This window comes from Helianthus annuus, chromosome 3, assembly GCF_002127325.2.
Source record: "Helianthus annuus cultivar XRQ/B chromosome 3, HanXRQr2.0-SUNRISE, whole genome shotgun sequence".
Taxonomy (NCBI): Eukaryota; Viridiplantae; Streptophyta; class Magnoliopsida; order Asterales; family Asteraceae; genus Helianthus; species Helianthus annuus.
The window spans coordinates 6776457-6797350 of NC_035435.2; the positions used below are offsets into that span (position 1 = coordinate 6776457).

Sequence of the window (20894 nt, forward strand, 5' to 3'; positions counted from 1 at the left end):
ACTGTAATTTTTCAGGACTAATGAACAAGTGTTAGACAACTCCTTGACACGAAAATAAATTAAATCGAGTAAACCAATTAAAACAAAAAACTTTTATAGTTTTGGTTAAAAAACTAAAATCGATGGGAAAAACGTAATTTTTAACTGAGGGCCAAAGCATAATTTTAATTCAGGGATAAATCGTAAATTAAATGGACCAACGGGGGAGTGCCTGGAAGTTGACGGCACAACTGTAATTTTACACCGGGGGCAAACTTGTAATGTCACCAGGAAAACAAACAAAAACGATGTAGAAAATGTAAATTTAAGTTGAGGGCAAAATCGTAACTTGGCTGTGAGAAAAAAAACTAATGGCAAAACTATATATTTATACGGGGCAAGATCGTAATTTTGAACCGAGGGCAAAATTGAATTTTTTAGCTGGGAGTAAAAGCGTAAATTTATTTTTAAGCGGGGGTAAAAACATAATTTTGAACTGATGGGAAAATCGTATTTTTAAGGAAAAAAAACTAACGGCGAAACTGTAAATTGAAACGGGGCAAAATCATAATTTTTAACCGGGGGCAAAACTGAAATATTTAGCTCGGAGTATAAGCGTAAATTTATTTTTAAATGAGGGAAAAAACATAATTTTTAACTAATGGCAAAATCATAATTTTAAAGGGGATAAAATCGTAAATTTGTTGGGCCAATAGGGGAGTGCCAGGCAGCTGCCTGGCACTATACATTTGCCGCCCATTTAGCCCAATGAAGGGGGAGGGCTATTCCCGCCTACCGCCGACTTTGGGGTTTGTAGTTGTTGATAATTATTAGATTTGTTTTTAAACTGGTATATTTTGACCCGCCGCAATGCGGCGGGTCAAAAATTAGAGTAATTTGAATTTTTACAGTTAAATATCTGATTTGACTCGTTTCTGAGTAAAACTTACATTAAATCTAGATCAACTGAAAACATACATGAAATAAGCACAAAAACGTATTATATTTCACCTCACTTATTACCAAGAAAAAAATACGTCAAAACACCATAAACCACCTTGTATTTATAACGAAATGTACTTAAATAAAACACGTAAAAAATAGTATTTCTTTTAAGTTAAAAAACGGTATCTCATGTTGCGGTAGCGTTGAAACGTAAAGTAACTTGAACAATTTAATGAAAATGTATTATATATGACAAAACATAGATCAACAAAAAAAATACATAAAAATAAGCACGAAAACGTATTTCCAAAACGTAGATCATCTGAAGAACGTAAAACGTTTTATATTTGACCCATGTACATAAAAATAAGCATGTACAACTCGAGGGGGTTAAAATGACATTTTACAAAGTTTTTATAAAGCCAAAGGGTGTAAGTACAATACTAAAAGTTAAGAATAGTAAAAAAATCAAAAAGAAAAAAAAACATAAAAGAAAAAAATGTTCGCTACAGTAATTTGGTAAAAGAGAAATGTGTTATAATATAACAAGAATTAACACACGATTAGTGATAAAACTTTAAGAACTTTAGAAATGTTATAAGAGTAAGAAGAAAAGAATTGTATAACTTATGAAAGTGTATACATGATGTGCATTTCTTTTCTACCTTGAGCTAGTATTTATACTACTACAAAAAGATTAACTATTTGGTAGACAAGATTAACTATTTGATGGACAAGTAGTATGGTACATTATCCATAAGTTTGACAAAGAGTTCATCCACTTGCTTGGTAGATCTAGAGGTAAATCTTGATTTACATGGTAAACTCTATATAATATTCATAACACTCCCCCTTGGATGACACTTTGCAAACTTCAGGGTCTTTAAGTACTGCCTCATTAAAAACCTTGCTAAAGAAAAACCCAGTGGGAAAAAAACCTTAACTAAGGGAAAAAGAGTGGAGTTTATAGCTCCCCCTCAAGTTGCAAGTTGTAAGGAATCACATTCTCCGTACGTGACGCATGCCAATGTCATTAACGTGTTTCCTGAAAGTTGCTGTAGGTAGTGCTTTTGTGAAAAGATCGGTTGAACTGTTGCTGGATTGAACATATCTCATCTCGACCTGATTGTCTTTAATAAGGTCCCGAGTATATGCAAAGAATCTTGGTGGTATATGTTTTGTTCTGTCACTTTTGATATACCCTTCTTTCATTTGAGAGACACAAGCGGCATTATCTTCGTGGATAGGAGTTAGACTTTGATATTTCTCTAGCCCACGAGAAGTCACTAGGTGTTGTGACACAGATCTTAGCCATACACATTCTCTTGAAGCTTCATGTAGCGCAATGACTTCAGCATGATTTGAGGATGTTGCAACAAGTGTTCGTTTCTGAGAACGCCATGAAATCGCAGTTCCTCCATTCATAAATACATATCCAGTTTGAGATTTTGCTTTATGAGGATCAGATAAATAACCTGCATATGCATATGCATAACCAACTAACCCTTCTTTTGAATTGTTAGGATAAAACAAGCCTAACAGTACCTCGAAGATATCGAAAAATCTGCTTAATTCCATTTCGGTGCCTTTTAGTAGGAGCTGAACTAAATCTTGCTAACAAGTCCACTGCAAAAGAAATGTCAGGTCTCGTATAATTCGTAAGATACATAAGTGCTCCAATTGTACTGAGGTATGGTACCTCTGGACCAAGAACTTCTTCGTTGTCCTCACAAGGACGAAATGGATCATTTTCGACATTAAGTGCTCTAACGACCATTGGAGTGCTCAAAGGATTTGCCTTGTCCATATTGAAGCGTTTCAATAACTTTTCAGTATAATTCGTTTGATGCACGAGTATTCCATTGCTCATATGTTCAATCTATAAACCAAGACAATATTTATTTTTCCAAGGTCTTTCATTTCAAATTCTTTCTTTAAAAGAATAATTGCTTCATGAATTTCTTTTTGCGTCCCGATTATATTTAGATCACCAACATATACAACTATGATCACGTATCCTGACATTGTCTTCTTAATAAAGACACATGGACAGATAAGATTATTTGTATAACCTTTGCTAATCAAATACTCACTCAAACGATTGTACCACATCCTTCTAGATTGTTTCAACCCATATAAAGATCTTTGTAATTTGATTGAATACATTTCTTTGGGTTTTGAACTTAACGTTTCAGGGAGTTTAAATCCTTCAGGAATTTTCATATAGATGTCACTATCAAGTGACCCATACAAGTAATTGACGTGTCTGCGAGTGTGTACGAAGTTTCCATATATTTTTTGTACTTTTTACTCTTTTATCAAGCTTTAAATTTATAAAAACACGATATAAAACTATTACTCTCTACAACACGTTAGGGCAAGTGCACCCGTCGTTGGCGTAGTATAGTGGTGGTAAAATACTGAGGTCGTCCAAGGTCACAAGAACTTTTAATACCGGAATATCGTCGACGTCTAATCTAACCAAATTTTTGAGAAAAGATTTTTAATTAAGTAAAATGAAGAAAATAAACAAATAAAAGGCCTATTTAGCGCCTTTCCAAAGTCAACCTAAAAAAAACCTTTGCTTTGGGAAGTAAGGAGAACAGATAGAATCACTTGGTTCCAACTCGTCATTTATGTTTCCTTTGATGATTTCCGCACTTTGGGTTTTATAAGAGATTATCTTAGTTATAGTGGCATGTCCCTCTTTTGAAGGCAACGCTACCCTCAACTATATTGGTCTGAGTCAGCAGGGATATTGTCCCGCTGTTAGCATCTGAGTTTACTTGTTTGTGTTGTTTTTATAAGATGATAAATGGAAGAAGATAAACAAATTGTAATTTGCAGCGGAATGAATGAAAAACTTTATAACACAAACAAGAAAGAAAAGCTTTCATCATATATACTTTGTGTCGAATGATTTCATTACAAAATATTCAACGTATGCATGAATTGCTATCTCCCCCTCAGCCTGAGCTCAAAGTGTAAGTTCGTACAAGATGCAAGTGTGTGAAAGAACTAATAGAACAGTACATGCATTGTCTATTTATAGTACTATCCTAAACACTATGGCATCTTTGTTGACATCACCTAGACAATGACAGCTAACAATCTTAACAACCTCTAAACACTGATGATTACAGACAGTGTTACATTAAACACTGATTATCTATCTACTGACGATGTTATCCGCTGATGGGCTCAGCCACTGATGAAGCTTGAGCAATGCTTTCCATAAAGGTTGATCAGGCCTTTGACTTCCAGCAGTTCTTTGACTTCAACAGATGATAGGCCTTCAACATACTTTAAACTTCAGCAAACCTTTGTACATAACAGCCTTTATAGATCAGCAGACTTTAGAGATCATCAGATGTTGGATGCCACTGCCATTAGATGAAAATAGGATTCAAACACTGTTATTTGGATCAGTTGTTGCCGAACCAGTTTTGGCTTTGTATCATCTGTTCTTCAGGAAGGATCACATGAGCCAACAATTTCCCCCCAGAACAGATGATGTCCAAACACTTCATTATTCTCTGATCTTTTTTCCCTCATCAACGTTTCCCTGATTTGTCCTTTGAAATGGAACTCAAAATCCAAGGAATCTGTGTCTTCTTCATCCCTAATTAGTTGAAGATTCAATAGATCTTGAAGGTCTCCTGCATTCAGACCATATGCAACCTTCCTTGACAGCTTTTCAACGTTGCCATTAGACCTAAGCAGAGTCAATACGTGGGTATCTTTGTCAGACTTCCACTTTAGTATTTTTGGGTCTGATAGCTTTCTAGGGATAAGGTTTATCTGAGATGAGTTTGGTGATTGAGGTCTACTTGCCAACTGTTTGATTGTATCAGCAATTTGAGCAGCAATTTGGTGAGAAGCATCATCAACTCCAAATTGAAGTTGATTTCTGGTAGCCTCTTTTCTGTGTTCAGCATACCTCTTCTCATCTTCCTCATCCATCTACTTTTGCATTTTTAGTTGATTCAAGGCACTGATTGGTAAAGAAGATGATGAGAACAACTTTTTAAGGGCATGGGTCTGTTGAGGCTTATCAGCAGTAGTTTCAGTATATACTGGCTTATGAGGAACATTTGGGTCTTTCTTTCTCAGCTCTTCCAATTTTCTGTAAGTCTTATCAACATTCTGCTTTGCCCATCTTGCAATTGATCTTGCAGACCCATACACAGCAGTGACAAGCACTGCTCTCTTTCTCTTGTACCTCAATGAATCTTCTACATCAACCTTCTTGAATTTATTCCAGTTGGGTGCAGATTTCTTCATTTGAGGATCTTTGTTCATCATTTCAATTATATTAATTTCTTCTTTGAGAGCATCAAGAGACCAATCTTTGAATATAGACTTGTTTGCTTTGTAGGGATTGGTTTTCATGATGAGATCAAATAATCAACCCTTAGTTCCTTTAGAAGACCAGCATCTGGTGGTAACTCTGACATAAATTTACTTAGGTCTCTAGCAAAGTCTTCAAGTTTCCTGACTTTGCTAAGCCCATGTTGCATCAGACCTTGGTATCTCCTGTCTCCTAACCCTTTACTCTCTTTTTTTTTTTTTTTTTGCTATAAGCTCTGCTTGTTTGGCTTTCAACATCAGATATTCATCTATATTCTGAGGTGTTCTGAAGCCATATAGAGATGAGAAGGCTCTTTTGGATGGATCCTCTTCTTTGTAAAATTGTATCATTTCATATTGGACTGCAGGCAGTTCCAGAGGATATTGAGTTGCCAATGGAATGACACATGGTAATGTGACTAGTGGGTGGATGATCAAGTGGGTTTGTTTTTGGAGATGAGGATGGAATGAATGTAGCAGGAGCAGATGATAAAGGAATTGGTGATGGAATTTCTTTTTCTTCATCAAGCACCACAAATTTCCTTTTTTTTTTGGCATAGGCAAACTTTGGAGGAAGAGGAGTTTTTGATGGAGATGGTGGTTTAGGTGAAAAGGTTGATTGTGAGGGGAATCTTTGAGGTGTTGGTGGTTGTGTTGATGGTGGAGGATCAAAATATATTGAGGCAGTGGTTTGGCTAACAACTGCTGAAACCACTGGTGTCTCAACAGTTGTTGCCTTAACATCTAATGATGCTTTTGATGCATCAACATCTGTTAATTTTATGGAGGATGGTGGTGGTGATGAAGCTGTTTTCTGCTTCTTTTGAGGTGGCTTTTGTGGTGATGATTTTTGAGGTGAACGTTTGGGTTTGGTTGCAGCAGTGGTTGGCTTTTTAAAAGCATTAGTGTTTTTGGGGAATGTGGCAATTGGAGGTTTGTTGTTTCTGAATGATTTTCTTCTATTAGAAGTGCCAATGTTTTGTATTTGGTTTTCTCTTTTCATTTTTTTCTCCTGTTCCTGCTTCCAAACATCTGCCTTGCTTTCTACTGTATCTTTTCTCTTATGCTTTTCTAAAATCTCTGCATCTGTCTGTTTATTAAGGGTCTCATCAACTCCCTTTTTCTTTCCAGCATCAGATTTTTCAGAAGATTTTGCAAAAGTGTCTTTGGAAGATTCTGGCTTTTGTTTTGGTTGACCTTTTGGTTTTGCTTTGGGGTCAACATCAAGTTTTCTCAAGGAATCTTTTTCCCCCTTTTTGGCATCATCTTGATCATCTTTTTCAAAGATAGGTGCAGGGGAAGTGGCAGTGAGTTTTGCAAGGGATTCTTTAATACCCCTTATATCTTCCTGAGTATCCTTATATCTTGCATCAACCATAACTCTGATCAGTTCCATGTGTGAGTTGTGGTTGATTTTAGCTAATTCCCTTTGAGCTTCTAAGATTGGTTGCACATATTTCCAAAGCTCTTGGGTAATTTGCTAGTGAGTAGGCTGACTTTTGGAAGCATTAACCAGCTGTTTCATCAGATCTTTCATTTCATCAACAGTGGTTTCAATATATGACATTCTCTCTGTCAAATCCTTGTATTTTAAGTCATCACCTAACTTAATAGGATCACCTGAATTCCCACCATGTCACACCCCTTTCTAAGGTGGAAGCACGAGTGTGATCTTGAAAGGTTCTCATTGCATACGAATGGTAAACATACTACATGATCATAAAATAAATCCAAATGCCATTAACATTACATAATCGAAAACATAAGTTAAGTTTAGAGTCTACATCACAGCATAAACATTGCCTAAAAAGTTTACAACTTTATTTAAAAGACAAGCATAAAGGGTTTGATCCTTATATCTCCACACAGGATGGGACATAACAACCAAATCCCGCAAAATGGGCATAGGAGTCTTTGACACATGGTAACTAAAAACAGAAACGACATCTAGGAGCAAGGGTAAGACCGCACGTACATCTACTTTAGTTACTTGAAATACATGTAAGTTTTGGAAAATCGTCAACATAATGTTGGTGTGAATTCATGCAGTTTTGTGTAAAACAGTTAAGCATTTACTGCAGAAAACATGGTATGTAATTTTATGAAACAAGTATTTCTGTAAATGTAAGGATTACAAGATCGCTAATGGATAGCTAGGCCATTAACATGTGTAACGACATAGGAAGCATCCAAACCATAGGCATTTTTACTTGTCGATTCATGATTAGAGACACAAAAACACTGCTTGGTAAAAGAGTGGCCAAGAGTGTGGCTGCCTGAAACCCATTAGATCTAACCTTTTGTTCCGTGGTCTTGGTATGTAACTGGTTAATGGTGCTTATGGCACCCTATACGTCACATGATCTATAATATCATTCCTTAGTATGTAATTGATTAATGGTGCTTATGGCACCCTATATGTATTTTTCCAAAGTTTAGAAATCAAGTAAAAATTTAAAAGTGGGGACATGAACTCACAACTTTGCGTGTCCTGCGTCGTAAACTTCACCGATTGGTTTTGTAGCGTCGTGACCTATACGTGTTCTATTAATGCTAGTCACTAGATTTGTATCACACAAGTACAAGTCACCATCTTTTGTTTATGTATCTGTTCTTTGTATGATCATTCTTTGTGAGGGTCGTGCCTTTGTTTGTCGGGTCTTGCCCGTTTGTCATGTTCTTGTACTTTGAGTATATATTGTAGATATATATTTCACTCTTTAAAATATATATTTGTTTATAAGCCTTTTTGTCAAGGTAGTAAGTGTTAAAAATAATTTATATTTTTAACTTTCCATGTAGGTTACTTATATTATTTTCCAAAAATGAATATAAGTATTTTGTGAAACAATATTTTCAATATTATTTTTGTACAAGTATTTAGGAAAGTATACTTGTATTTTATGTGGATAATTGTGTATTTTGTATATTTCACCAAAAATCAATACTTTGATCTTTATTACTTTCCGGAATTATATATCTTAAAAATAATATATTTTTAAGACTTATATGAAATATATATATTTTGTCATGCTATAAAATATATATATGGTTATTCTTGATATCCACTCGATTTTTGTATAAATTCTAATACTTGGTATATGTTATATATTTTTTGTCCAAATATATATATTTAAGTCCATAGTATCCAAATTCAATAATATGTTAGGGAATATATTTTCATAAATATATTTTCTTGTATTTGTCCATGTATTTCCTTGTGAGGAATTTTGTATACTTGTATACTTTAGTATTCTCATGTATTTGTATGTGTATTTTTTTTGTAGTCATACTCCATGGGAGTATTTAGTGTATTTTCAAGTTCCTAATACACTAATATATATAATACACATAATATACATTTAGCACAAAATTTGGTGATCACTAAATATATATATTTTCCCCTAAAAATATACATACTTAATATTAATTTTAACTTAAAGAAATCACCATTTCTTGACTTGTAATTTTACACAAAAATTAGGGAAACCTTGGTAAAAAATTTTAGGTGAATTTTTAGGGAATAAATTTCACCAGAACTTACATTTTCTAAGTGTCAAAATTTTATAAAAATTTTGACATAGTTTCCCCTAAAAATGTAGATTTCCCATGTTTTCAAAAGATGTGTTTATTTTCTTTTCAACACTAAAAACAATTTTCAACAATAATCATCAACAACATATACAAATTTTTCATATGAAACATCATGGTGAACTTGATTTTTGTTAAAAATGTGTAGTCTTTTAGATCTAAACTTAACATATTATGATCTTTCCAAAAATAAGTGTTCTTGAGTATTTTAAACAAACTTTTATGAAACTTTATTTCATTAACTAACTCATCCATGAGTTTAATGATCTTTAAATTTTGTAAATCATGTTCTAAAACCACTTTTATGTTTATTAGAAAAATCATTATTTTTAACATCATGTTTAACCATGGATCTTTCAAGATACATGCTTAATAACTTTAGATCTTTCATAAACAAGCTTTATGTTAACTTTTTAACAAACTTTCCAAGAGTTTTAGTTTCAAAAATTAGTTCTACACACACTTTATTACTTCATAATTACAAAATTATGCATAAAAATTCATATTTCAAGTTCACATAATGCTTTATATGTTCATCTTCAAGTTTAACCATGGATCCTTCAAGATCCATGCTTAAACGTGTTAGATCCAAGCTTTAACATACTTGATCTAAACATAAACACAAGATATAACATCAACAACTTCATTACGTACACTAAAATTTCATGTAATCACTTGTTTTCTTCATAAATATGTTAGATCTTCTCATTTTCTTCTTTAAAAGTTAAGTTGTTTAGATGGTGAAACTTGTACATAGCATAAACATGACTTATTTTAGTGATCAAAAAGCTTACTACTAGCTCTAATGGCTAGGGAAGTGGCACAAGAAGGTAGATGATGAAGATGGAAGAAAGTGAGTGGTTAAAAGCTCCACAAAGAGGTCCTTCAAGTTCTAGCACCTCACACCTTCTTTGATAAGCTTCTTACACCTTGTAGTAGCCTTGGATTGCTAGGAAATGAAGTGACAATGGATGATGTATGGGTGGTGAACGTGAGCCGAGAACAAGGGGGAAAGGAAGGGAAAGATGGAGTTGAAATGGTTATGAGAATGATAAGTTTCAACACTAAAGGTCCTTATAACATAATCTTCCAACAAGTTAATCTTTACAAGATCTTGTGCACACAAGTTAGGAGACATAGTTAAATAAAATAATAAAAGTCATGTGGGGCCCATAGGGGTCGGCCATGGTAAAAGGGGGGGTAAAGTGTAATGTTTTGGTAATTAAGGGTTTAAAGTGCAAACGAGGGGGTTTAAGTTAGTTTAAGTGTGTTTAGGTGTTTTTATGATGGTGTTCTAGAACCAATATTAGCTTAATATCATAGAAACATTACTTCTAGTCAACTTTTGATGTTCCGGGTAGTGTCCAGTTGTTCGCTTCGTTACGGCTCGTTAAAGTACTAAATTGCGCAGTTTCACTAAGTATGAAGCCCCTTTTGTGGCAGTTTCAATTCCCGACACTTTGTATGTTATTCTGGACAATAAAACATAAATTCTGCATGATATTATTGTGTTAAAAAGCTGATTATAGCTGAATTGTTGCTGATTTATGCAGAATTCTGCATTTAAAGTGAGTTTCGGGTGCTTTTTAGTGCACAGTTTAGCTTCTGGAAAGTTTATATGTTAATCCTCGTATCCACACTTGGGTTTTAATGTATTTCAGATGTTGGACCTATTCCTAGGCCCTAATTCTATTATCTGACTGCTTTCTGCAGAACTGCTGACACAGTGTGTCTTACCGGTGAGTTTACTAGTCTTTCTGACGCAACGCTTAGAGTAATGCATAAACTAATGTTTGAAGTATAAAATGTGCATGAATTCACATGTATAGCATGTAATCAGACAATGTTGACATTTATGCACATAATTGCAGATATTAAATAATTATTAAATCTGTATGGATTTTACCGGTTTTGTGCCAGTTGTCACACACCAGAGGTGGTTGTATCTGCCTTGGTGATAGGAGTAGACTCCAAATCATATGTGGCAGATGCCCTTTTCTCTTGGTACTGGGGACTTCCCTCTGCATTAGTGGTTACCTTCGTAGCCACAACACTGGTTGCTTTCAAGGGAGTCTTAGAAATGAAACTACTGTCCAAATGTAAATAAGTGGATTTGACACTTGTAGTAGCTGCTCCACTTGAAACACCAACAAAAATTTCGTGAAATTCAAGTGGTGTAACCTCCTCAACTGTTTGTGGGTTAGCTAATTGAACAGGTTCAAACACAGCTATTGTTGAAGTTAGACTCTCAGTAATGTGTTGGTGAGAGGGGCTGTTTTGAGTCTGAATGTCAATAGCCTCAAACAGTGGTATAATAGTAGGTGGAATAGGAGATGAAGGGAGTGGTGTGGAAAGAGACATTACCCCGGGAGAAGGGCTTTTGCGCATACTCTCAAATAAGGGTATGACATCATATTGTAGGGTCCTTGTGAATACAACATGTTCCTTTTATGAGGAATCATGAGAAGGTAAGTTTTCAGGTTGAGATCTTTCCATCTGTTGTGAAGAAGTAGGAACAGTGGTTTCTAGTGACATTTGTGTTGTCACAGGGTTAACCTCTGGGATCTCATCTTCTAGAGGACCCTTATTTGTGGGTTTGGTAGGCTTTTAGGATTTGGATTTGGTATTTTTAGGTTTTGATGGTGGGGGTTTCACAGCAGTGGTTGTGGTGTTATGATCACCATGAGCAGTGGGCTCAGCAACAGAGGTTTGAGGAGCAGATGTGAACTCATCTAAAATTTGCTCAGACCTCTTCACTTTTGTTTTGGAAACATTTGACTCTTTGGCCGTTAGGCGAGTAAAAGTTTCTGATGACAAACTGTTCATATTAAAAGTTGTACCTTTTTTCAAAGGCTTTTTGTGGAAGCTTCTTTTGCAGGTAATAACTTAAAAATCTTGGAAACATAAGAATATCAACATTCTTCCCATTTTTAATGTTTTTCAAATTATTAACCATATCAATAAATAGTGCTTGGGAGTAGTTAAAATCATTTTTAGTCAAAATTGCATACCCCGAATACTGAATTTTTAGAGGTATTTCATTAAAAGCAGTGGTTTTGTTTGAAAGGCATATTAAAAGGGTATGGAACAGGAATTTCATGGGAGGTGGAAAATTTGGTTTAAACATGGTGGCTTTATTCAACTGTCCATCATAACCCATTTCAATCAAGTCTGTTTGAAAATCATTTTTTGGGAAAGAAGTTTTACCTACCAAGTCATTCATCTGGAATGTTTCATATATGGTAGTGAGGGTTATGGCAACCAATACACCTCCGACTGTTGAAGTTATACCAAATTGCTCATTGCCTTGTTCCTCAATGTTGGCATTTGCCCAGAAGTCGTGGAGTGTGTCTTGGTAGATTGGTGCATCGGCGGTGAGAAGTGTTTTGTATTTGGAGGTTGACAAGATGTCAATTATTGAGTGAAATTCTATATTTTTTTTGGTTTTCTCAAAGGTGCAAAGGTAGTTATGTGGGTGTTTGATGATCAGAGCCATGATTGGAATTAGAAATTACGAGAGGTTGAAAAAGAAGTGAAGAAGAAGATGGAAACCGTTTTGGAGAATTTTGAATTCGATACGGCAAGTAATAGCTCTGTTTGAGATTTAATCAGGGTTTTATAAAAGAGAAAAAAATGAACGCTGACGTGGCAGCGGTTTCAAAGATCGGATGGTTAACATCTGCCCACATGGCAACCTCTGATGAAAAAGTGGATGGCAGTTGTTTGGTAACCACTGTTGGGCAATAATAGTGGTTGAGAACAGTGTATATGAGAACAGTGGCTGATTTTAGTCTATCAGTGGATAGACATCAGAGGTTGTAACCACAGTTGTTTGGTCAAACAGTGGTCAACAAAGGATATGGAAAACAGAGGTTGTCTTTCAGCAGTGGGTGAATTTTCAAGCAATCGGAGGTTTAAAACATCAATGGATATGGACAGACTTTTAAGGATTTATGAAAAAATTCATTTTAAGCTATTTTTAAGGATGAATTTTTGATATTCTGAAAACATTTTAATGTTTTTTATGCAATGAAAAGAAGTTTTTGCCTTCTAATCCAAGTTAAGCATGCCAATTCTAGAGATCAAACTTTTAAAGGTAGATGTGTCTAATGCTTTTGTTAGCACATCTGCTAGTTGATCTTTAGTTGGAACATGATGCAGAGAAATCAAACTCTTTTCATAGCACAATCCCTAACAAAGTGATGTCTGATGTCAATGTGTTTGGTGGTTGAATAGGATACTGGATTTTTGATGATATTGTCAGCTGCTTGACTATTCAACATGAGAGGAGTCTTTAGAGCAATTATACCAAATTCCAGTAACTGGTTTTGAAGCCACAACAGTTGGGTTGTACAGCTTGCAACAACAATATATTCAGCTTCAGCAGTGGATGTGGAAACAGCTGCTTGTTTTTTGCTTGGCCAAGACACTAAGATATTGCCTAGGAATTGACACCCTCCTGACGTAGACTTCCTTGTGGTGTTGCATCCAGCAAAATCACTGTCTGAATAACCTAAAAGCTTGACATTCCTATTAGCAGGATAACAAATACCAAGTGTGAGAGCACCTTTTATGTATCTGAATATTCTTTTTACAACAATGAGATTAGACTTCCTAGGTGCTGACTGGGATCTGGCATAGACACATGTTGCAAACATGATGTCTGGCCTTGATGCAGTTAGGTACAATAAAGCCTAATCATGCTTCTATATAAGGTCTGATCAACCAAGTCATCTTTTTCATCAGACATGACAAGCTTTGTGGTTGGCATGGGTGTACTACATGGTTTACAATCATTCATGTCAAATTTGTTTAAAAGATCTTTTACATATTTACGTTGATGAATGAAAGTACCATTTTGCAATTGCTTAACTTGGAGACCAAGAAAGCAATGGAGCTTACCATGGCACTCATTCCAAACTCTGTTGTCATGAGTTGTCTAAACTCTTCACACATGGAATTACATGTGCTTCCAAAGATGATGTCATCAACATAAATTTGGACAATCATCAAGTTTTTTCCTCTCCATTCTAAAAACAGTGTTTTATCAATTTTACCTCTTGTAAAGCCTTTGGAGATTAGAAAAGTGGAAAGAGTTTCATACCAAGCCCTTGGTGCTTGTTTCAAGCCATACAAAGCTTTATTGAGCTTGTACACATGATCAGGATAAAAAGGATCTTCAAAACCTGGAGGTTGGTAGACATATACCTCTTCCTGTATTTTGCCATAAAGGAAAACACACTTTATATCCATTTGATACACCTTGATGTTGTGGTTGACAGCATAGGCTAAGAACAATCTGATGGCTTCAAGTCTTGCTACAGGAGCAAATGTCTCATCATAGTCTATGCCCTCTTTTTGTCTATAACCTTGAACCACAAGCCTGGCTTTGTTCTTGACAACAATGCCCCTTTCATCAGCTTTGTTCTTGAAGACCCACTTTGTGCCAATTGGACTAACTTCCTTTGGCAGTGGTACAAGTTCCTATACTTGTTGTCTTTTGAACTGTTGGAGCTGTTCTTGCATGGCTTCTACCTAACTATTGTCTTTCAGTGCCTTTTGGTACTTGACTAGTTGATGGAGTGATAGAAAGCCTACAAAAAGACGAATGTTTTGAAATTGACTTCTTGTGAGAACCCCTTCATTGATGTTGCCAATAACTTAATTAGGTGGATGATATTTAAGGAAGATTAGATCCCCCTTGTATGGAACAATGGCATTGAGAGGTGAAGGCTGCAAATGTGAATCATCTGAGCTAACATCTGTTGGTAATTTTTTAAGAACCAACATCTGTTTGAAATGGAGGTAGAGGAATGGGAGGAATGGGTCTGGCACAATGTTGATTTGTATCCACTGTTGATGGATTTTTATCAACAGAGGTTGGAGATGATGTAGTGGCAGAGTTTTGATCAACAACTGTTGATTCAACAGTGGCGGAGTTTTGACAGCTGTTTTGAACATCTGCTACTCTGGTGATGGTAGTGATTTTGTATTGTGGGATCACAATATCACATCCATAGTCTTGTGAGAAGGATTGTGGGGTACCTGCAGGGTTAGTCTTGACAGACACATCTTCAAATGTAAATTTATCAAGGTCAAACAGTTCAGCAGTGTAAGGTCCGCTTTTCCATAATAAAAATAGGCTACTTATAAAAATAATTTAAAGACATCAAAATACCAAATTTAATACATAACGAAATTCTTAGAAAATTTGGGCATGACCCGTTCGTAAAACGAGCATGCCCCCTGTTTATAAGATATTAAACTAACGACAATCTACGATCCATTTAACTTTAAACTACCCCAAACAAAGACAACAAGTTTTCAAGTGTAGACTTCTAACAAGATTAAACAAAACTACAAGACATGGACCCAAAAAGTATGCATATAAACTAGCGGAAGCGCTTGGTATAATAAGGCTTGAACATGTGCTCGCTCCATATCTCCAAATCGCCTAAAGTGGAGTTTTACCTACATTAACAACCAAATTTTAAAAAGGTTAGTTATCACACTTGTTAAGTCATAATTCATTTGTTTTGACTCCATCCATACAGGAACCATCATTCTTTTACGCATACGACTACCCAAGTAATTGGGTTTAGCATAAACACTCTCATTGAGAGTTAAGCATACACGTTCGACCCGTTTAATTGGGCTTGGCATAAACACTCTCATTGAGAGTTAAGCATACACATTTGACCCGTTTAATTGGGTTATTTGCTTTCAACATTACTCATCATTCTATCCGCATAACGGATTAAGCTTTCAACATTCATTATGGCATTCGAAGCTACCCGTTCAAACGGATGGCATTCATCTCTACTTGACACGATTGAATTTTAAATCGGTCAAAATGTATCGCTTAACATAACTTTCGTTAGCATACCCAAATCCACATAGGATTTGTTATTTACTTGCTATCAACCATGATTGTCGTGCAAGGTTAGTTCTATATCAAATTAAGTAAAAAGAGAATTTAACAAAGATTTGTATGCAACGGAACATACCTCGGTCTTGTGATCCTTCCGGTTTCTTAGAGTTTGAACTTTATTCCTTCACACCTACATCAATACATTCATTCATTCATTTAGTACCCCACTTTCATTCCATCATGTTTTTAAAATTATACATAATTATTCTTTCAAGCATTTCATCGAACACCTAGAGTGCATTACATTAATAAAGCATGGGGTGCAAGCATTTAAAGCATGGCTTTGCTATTTCATCCTAATTGTCATCTCTAACACGCTAGTTCTTACAATTTCTTTAGTATACATCAATTTATCTAGCATTCAGGTATTACAAGCTGAATTATATATCAAAATTACCTATAATCATAATCCCTTTAATCTTTCTATTCATAATCACAATTCCACAAGTGGGTTTATAGAGTTTTCTTTCATTTAATCAAAATTGAGCATGATTTCTACTCTAGGGAGTCTCCTTAACAACTAAACAACACAATCATATTCAGGAATTCGTGATTGGGTCGAAACCCCCTTTTTACAATTTTCCAAATCTAGAAATTCGACTTACCACTTCACCGGGTATGAGTAGATGATCGAATTTTCACTACATGCAGTTGATAAACATCGATTTTTCCTAGTCAATTGGGTGAATTTGGTGAGAACAAGGGTAAACCCTAGTTCTTCCTTCCTCCTGGTCGATCCACACACGTACTGTGTGTGTGATTGTGGTTTTGTCACAACTAAACCTTACTAGTTTGAAAATATTCACTTTCCCCCCCTTGAAGTTTATTAAAGGTTGACTTAAACACCTCCCATGACTAAATTTATACATTTTTCACTTATTCTAATATTTAAATAAATTTTGGGGTGTTACAAGTCTACCCCCCTTAAAAGAGGTTTTGTCCCCAAAACCTGCGCATATAACAAATTCGAACATTTTCGTACCAAAAAGGAACGGATTGTGCTTCCTCATTTCGTCTTCTGCTTCCCATGTAAGTTCCGAACCCTTTCTGTGCTGCCACTGCACCAATACTTGTCTAACGGCCTTATTGCGGAGGTTCTTTACCTTGGAGTCTTTAATGGCTATTGGTCTTTCGACATAATTCAGTCCTTCGTTCAATTCGATGTCATCGAGAGGTACAATTGTTGTATCATCTGCGAGACACTTTCTCAACTGCGACACGTGGAAGGTATTGTGAATCCCGTCTAATGAGGGTGGTAACTCCAAGCGATAAGCAACCATTCCAACTCAGGCTAAGATCTTAAATGGTCCGATGTACCGAGGGCCTAATTTTCCCCGTTTGCGGAAACGTATTATGCCTTTCCATGGTGACACTTTCAATAGAACATAATCTCCGACCTGAAATTCGATAGGACGCCTCCTTTTGTCTGCATAAGCTTTTTGTCGGTCCTGGGCTGCTTTCAGTCGAGCTCTAACCAATTCAATCTTTTTATTTGTTAATGATATCAAGTCAATTGGAGCAATTTCTCTTTGTCCCACTTCATTCCAACACACCGGGGTCCTACATTTCCTCCCGTAAAGCAGTTCGTAAGGTGCCATTCGAATTCCACTATGGTAACTATTATTATAAGAAAACTCCACTAGTGGTAAGTGGTCATCCCAATTTCCCCCAAAGTCTAAGACACACACTCTCAACATATCGACAAGTGTTTGAATGGTTCTTTCTGACTGGCCGTCAGTTTGAGGGTGGTATGCAGTGCTTCTGTGTAACTTCGTACCCACACTCTCATGAAACTTTTGCCAATAGCGAGAAGTAAATCTAGTATCCCTATCCGAGACGATTGACACAGGCACGCCGTGTCGGGATATGATCTCATTCATATAAATCTCTGCCATCTTCTCGGAAGAATAAGCTTCTTTGATGGGTAGAAAGTGTGCGCTTTTCGTAAGTCGATCTACGGTTACCCATATTGTATCATGCCCCCCTTTTGTTCTAGGAAGCTTGGTTACCAGGTCCATTGTTAGTTCCTCCCATTTCCATACCGGAATTTCCAAAGGTTGTAATTCCCCGTATGGTTTTTGATGTTCAGCTTTTACTTGGGAACAAGTCAGGCATTTCTTGACATACTTAACAATATCACGTTTCATACCCGGCCACCAATAATTGGTTTTCAAGTCTTGATACATTTTGGTAGCCCCGGGGTGAACCGAGTATCGGGATTTGTGTGCTTCTTCAAGTAGCGCTGCCTTGACTTCACAGAAACGAGGTATCCAAATTCGGCCGAACCTTACTTTGAGTCCGGTCGAATTTTCTTCTAGCTTATCAACCACACCTTTTAGTCTTTCCTTCTTTAAATCTTCCGCTTCGAGAGCCTTAATTTGGGAATTTTTTATCATATCAAATAAACGGGGTGTAACAATCATCTTCATGGACTTCACTTGGATGGGAGGTGGATATTCTTTTCGACTTAACGCATCGGCCACCACGTTTGCTTTTCCCGGGTGATATAGGATATCACAATCGTAATCTTTAATAAGTTCCAGCCATCTCCGTTGCCTCATGTTTAAGTCTCTCTGCTCGAAGAAATACTTGAGGCTTTTGTGATTTGAGTAAATTATGCATCTCGTGCCATATAGATAATGCCTCCATATCTTTAGGGCGAATACCACCGCTGCCAATTCTAGATCGTGGGTTGGGTAGTTCACTTCATGTGGCTTCAATTGTCGTGAAGCGTAAGCGATAACCTTTCCCCTTTGCATCAAAACGCAGCCTAATCCCTGGTGTGAAGCGTCTGAATAGACCACCAGGTCTTCAGTCCCATCCGGTAATGTCAAGACCGGCGGACGTGATAGTTTTTCTTTTAATGTTTGAAAGGCCTCCTCCTGTTCTTTACCCCACACAAACTTCTCTTTCTTCCTCGTCAGTTTTGTTAAGGGTAAGGCTATCTTTGAAAAATCCTGTATGAACCGTCTATAGTATCCAGCGAGGCCCAGAAAACTTCTTATTTCGGTCGGGTTCTTCGGAGAAACCCACTTCATTACAGCATCGATCTTTGACGGATCTACTAACACACCTTCCGAGTTGATTACATGCCCCAGAAACTGCACTTCTTTGAGCCAAAAGGCGCATTTTGAGAATTTCGCGTAAAGTTTCTCCTTGCGGAGAACTTCAAGTACTTCACGCAAGTGCTTTGCATGCTCAGCTTTGCTTCGCGAATAGACTAAGATATCATCTATGAATACGATTACCGATTTGTCTAACATGGGTCGGCACACCCGGTTCATAAGATCCATAAATGCAGCCGGCGCATTCGTTAATCCAAAAGACATGACTAGAAATTCATAGTGCCCATAACGGGTTCTGAACGCAGTCTTTGGAATATCTTCTCCTCGTACTCTAACCTGATGATACCCTGAACGTAGGTCTATCTTGGAGAACCAACTCGCCCCTTGTAATTGATCAAAAAGGTCGTCAATTCTAGGTAAAGGGTAGCGGTTCTTTATGGTCAGCTTATTTAGCTCTCTATAGTCGATACACATGCGCATCGACCCGTCTTTCTTCTTAACAAATAAGACAGGTGCTCCCCAAGGTGACACACTCGGACGTATGAAGACCTTATCTAGAAGATCTTGTAATTGTGTCATTAATTCGCGCATTTCGGTGGGAGCCAACCTATAGGGGGCCTTTGCAACCGGCTTCTCACCCGGATTCAATTCGATACGAAATTCTATTTCTCGCTCGGGAGGAAGTCCCGGCAATTCCTCCGGAAACACATCCGGAAATTCGTTCACGACTTCAACGTCTTCAAACCTCGGGAGGGTTTGTCGGGTATCTATTACATAAGCTAGGTATGCACTATTCCCGTTAAGTACGTATTTGAAAGCTTGGACAAGGGTGCACAATTTGGTTTCCACATTTCTTTCTCCTTGAATACTCAGTTGCCTTCCACTTGGAGCTTGGACAAGCATGGTCTTACTTTCACAATTAATTTCTACATGGTGTCGCGCCAGCCAATCCATTCCCACTATCATTTTAAATTCCCCCAAAACCATGGGTATAAGGTCAATATCGAATTCCTCATCTTCTATGGTGAATTTGCAATTTCTACAAATCTCATGTAACATATAGACCTTACTATCGGCTATTTCTACTTCTAGGGGCATTGGCATTCATTCAGTCTTAAATGATGGATGTTGTACAATTTCACTCGAAATAAATGACATAGTGGCTCCAGTATCGAACAAAACATAAACCGGTATGGAGTTTATTAGAAAGATACCTGAGACCACATTCGGCTGGGATTTTGCTTCTTCAGATGTGATTTGAAACATTCTCCCTTTCGCCCTAGAACCCTCTTACTTCTTATCTTCTTTCTTTGACTCTTGCTGAAGCTTCGGGCATTCCGATTTGATATGCCCCTTTTCCAAACAGTTGAAACAAGTATTCGGGTTGTTCGGGCATTGATAAGACGAATGTCCCTCCTTACCGCATTTGAAGCACCCCTTTTTGCCTAACAAACACTCTCCGGTATGGAGCTTCCCACAAGTCTTGCATGGAGTAATTCCACCCTTCGACTTACCCTTCCTTCCTTGATCCTGAAACTTCCCCTTTTTAGATGGACTAAAACTTGCACCCTTTTCACTTGGTCTCTTTTCACCTCGCTCTTCTTGCCTTTTAATTTCAATCTCCCTATCCCGTGCTAAATTAATGAGCTCATCGAGGGTTTCACATTTTGAAGGAGTGATGAACTCTCTAATTTCTGCGTTTAACACGCCATAGAAACGATTTATCTTCATTCTTTTGGTTGTTACCAATTCCCCACAAAACTTCATCTTATCCATGAAAGCGTTTGATATTTCATTTACCTACTCATTTTTCTGCCGGAGGCGTAAGAAATCCTCCTGAATCTTGTCGATAGCCGACTGAGGACAATGATATCTCATGAAGGGCTCCTTAAACTCTTGCCAAGTTATAATTTGAAGTCTATCTTCGCCTACTTCCTTACTGTGCGCATCCCACCAATCTTTTGCCTGATGGGTTAGTAGACCGGTAGCGAACATTACTTGATCTTCCTTATCGCACCGACTTCGTATGAACA

At 36.8% G+C, this 20894-nt stretch overlaps 2 protein-coding genes and 1 long non-coding RNA gene across 3 annotated transcripts; all 3 read right to left on the reverse strand.

The window, feature by feature from the left end:
* Nucleotides 1-5626: 5626 nt before the first annotated feature.
* On the reverse strand, nucleotides 5627-6670 carry LOC110931157 (uncharacterized protein DDB_G0284459-like). Its single transcript, XM_022174562.1, has one exon. It carries the CDS (start codon nucleotides 6668-6670, stop codon nucleotides 5627-5629), a length of 1044 nt encoding a protein of 347 aa, XP_022030254.1.
* An 8354-nt stretch (nucleotides 6671-15024) lies between these two features.
* LOC110928561 lies at nucleotides 15025-16527 on the reverse strand. The gene is made up of 3 exons (XR_002586455.1): nucleotides 16402-16527; nucleotides 15873-15926; nucleotides 15025-15336 (listed from the first exon to the last, which is right to left on the reverse strand). It is a non-coding gene; the product is annotated as an uncharacterized LOC110928561 (long non-coding RNA).
* A 3624-nt stretch (nucleotides 16528-20151) lies between these two features.
* On the reverse strand, nucleotides 20152-20637 carry LOC110931158 (DNA-binding protein HEXBP-like). Its single transcript, XM_022174564.1, has one exon. The coding sequence runs from the start codon at nucleotides 20635-20637 to the stop codon at nucleotides 20152-20154; it is 486 nt and encodes a 161-aa protein (XP_022030256.1).
* Between the last annotated feature and the right edge of the window lie 257 nt (nucleotides 20638-20894).

Excerpts from the sequence above, each read along its gene's own strand:
- LOC110931157 (XM_022174562.1), bottom strand. The coding sequence starts at position 6,670 with ATGGAACTGATCAGAGTTATGGTTGATGCAAGATATAAGGATACTCAG.
- LOC110931158 (XM_022174564.1), bottom strand. The coding sequence starts at position 20,637 with ATGGATAAGATGAAGTTTTGTGGGGAATTGGTAACAACCAAAAGAATG.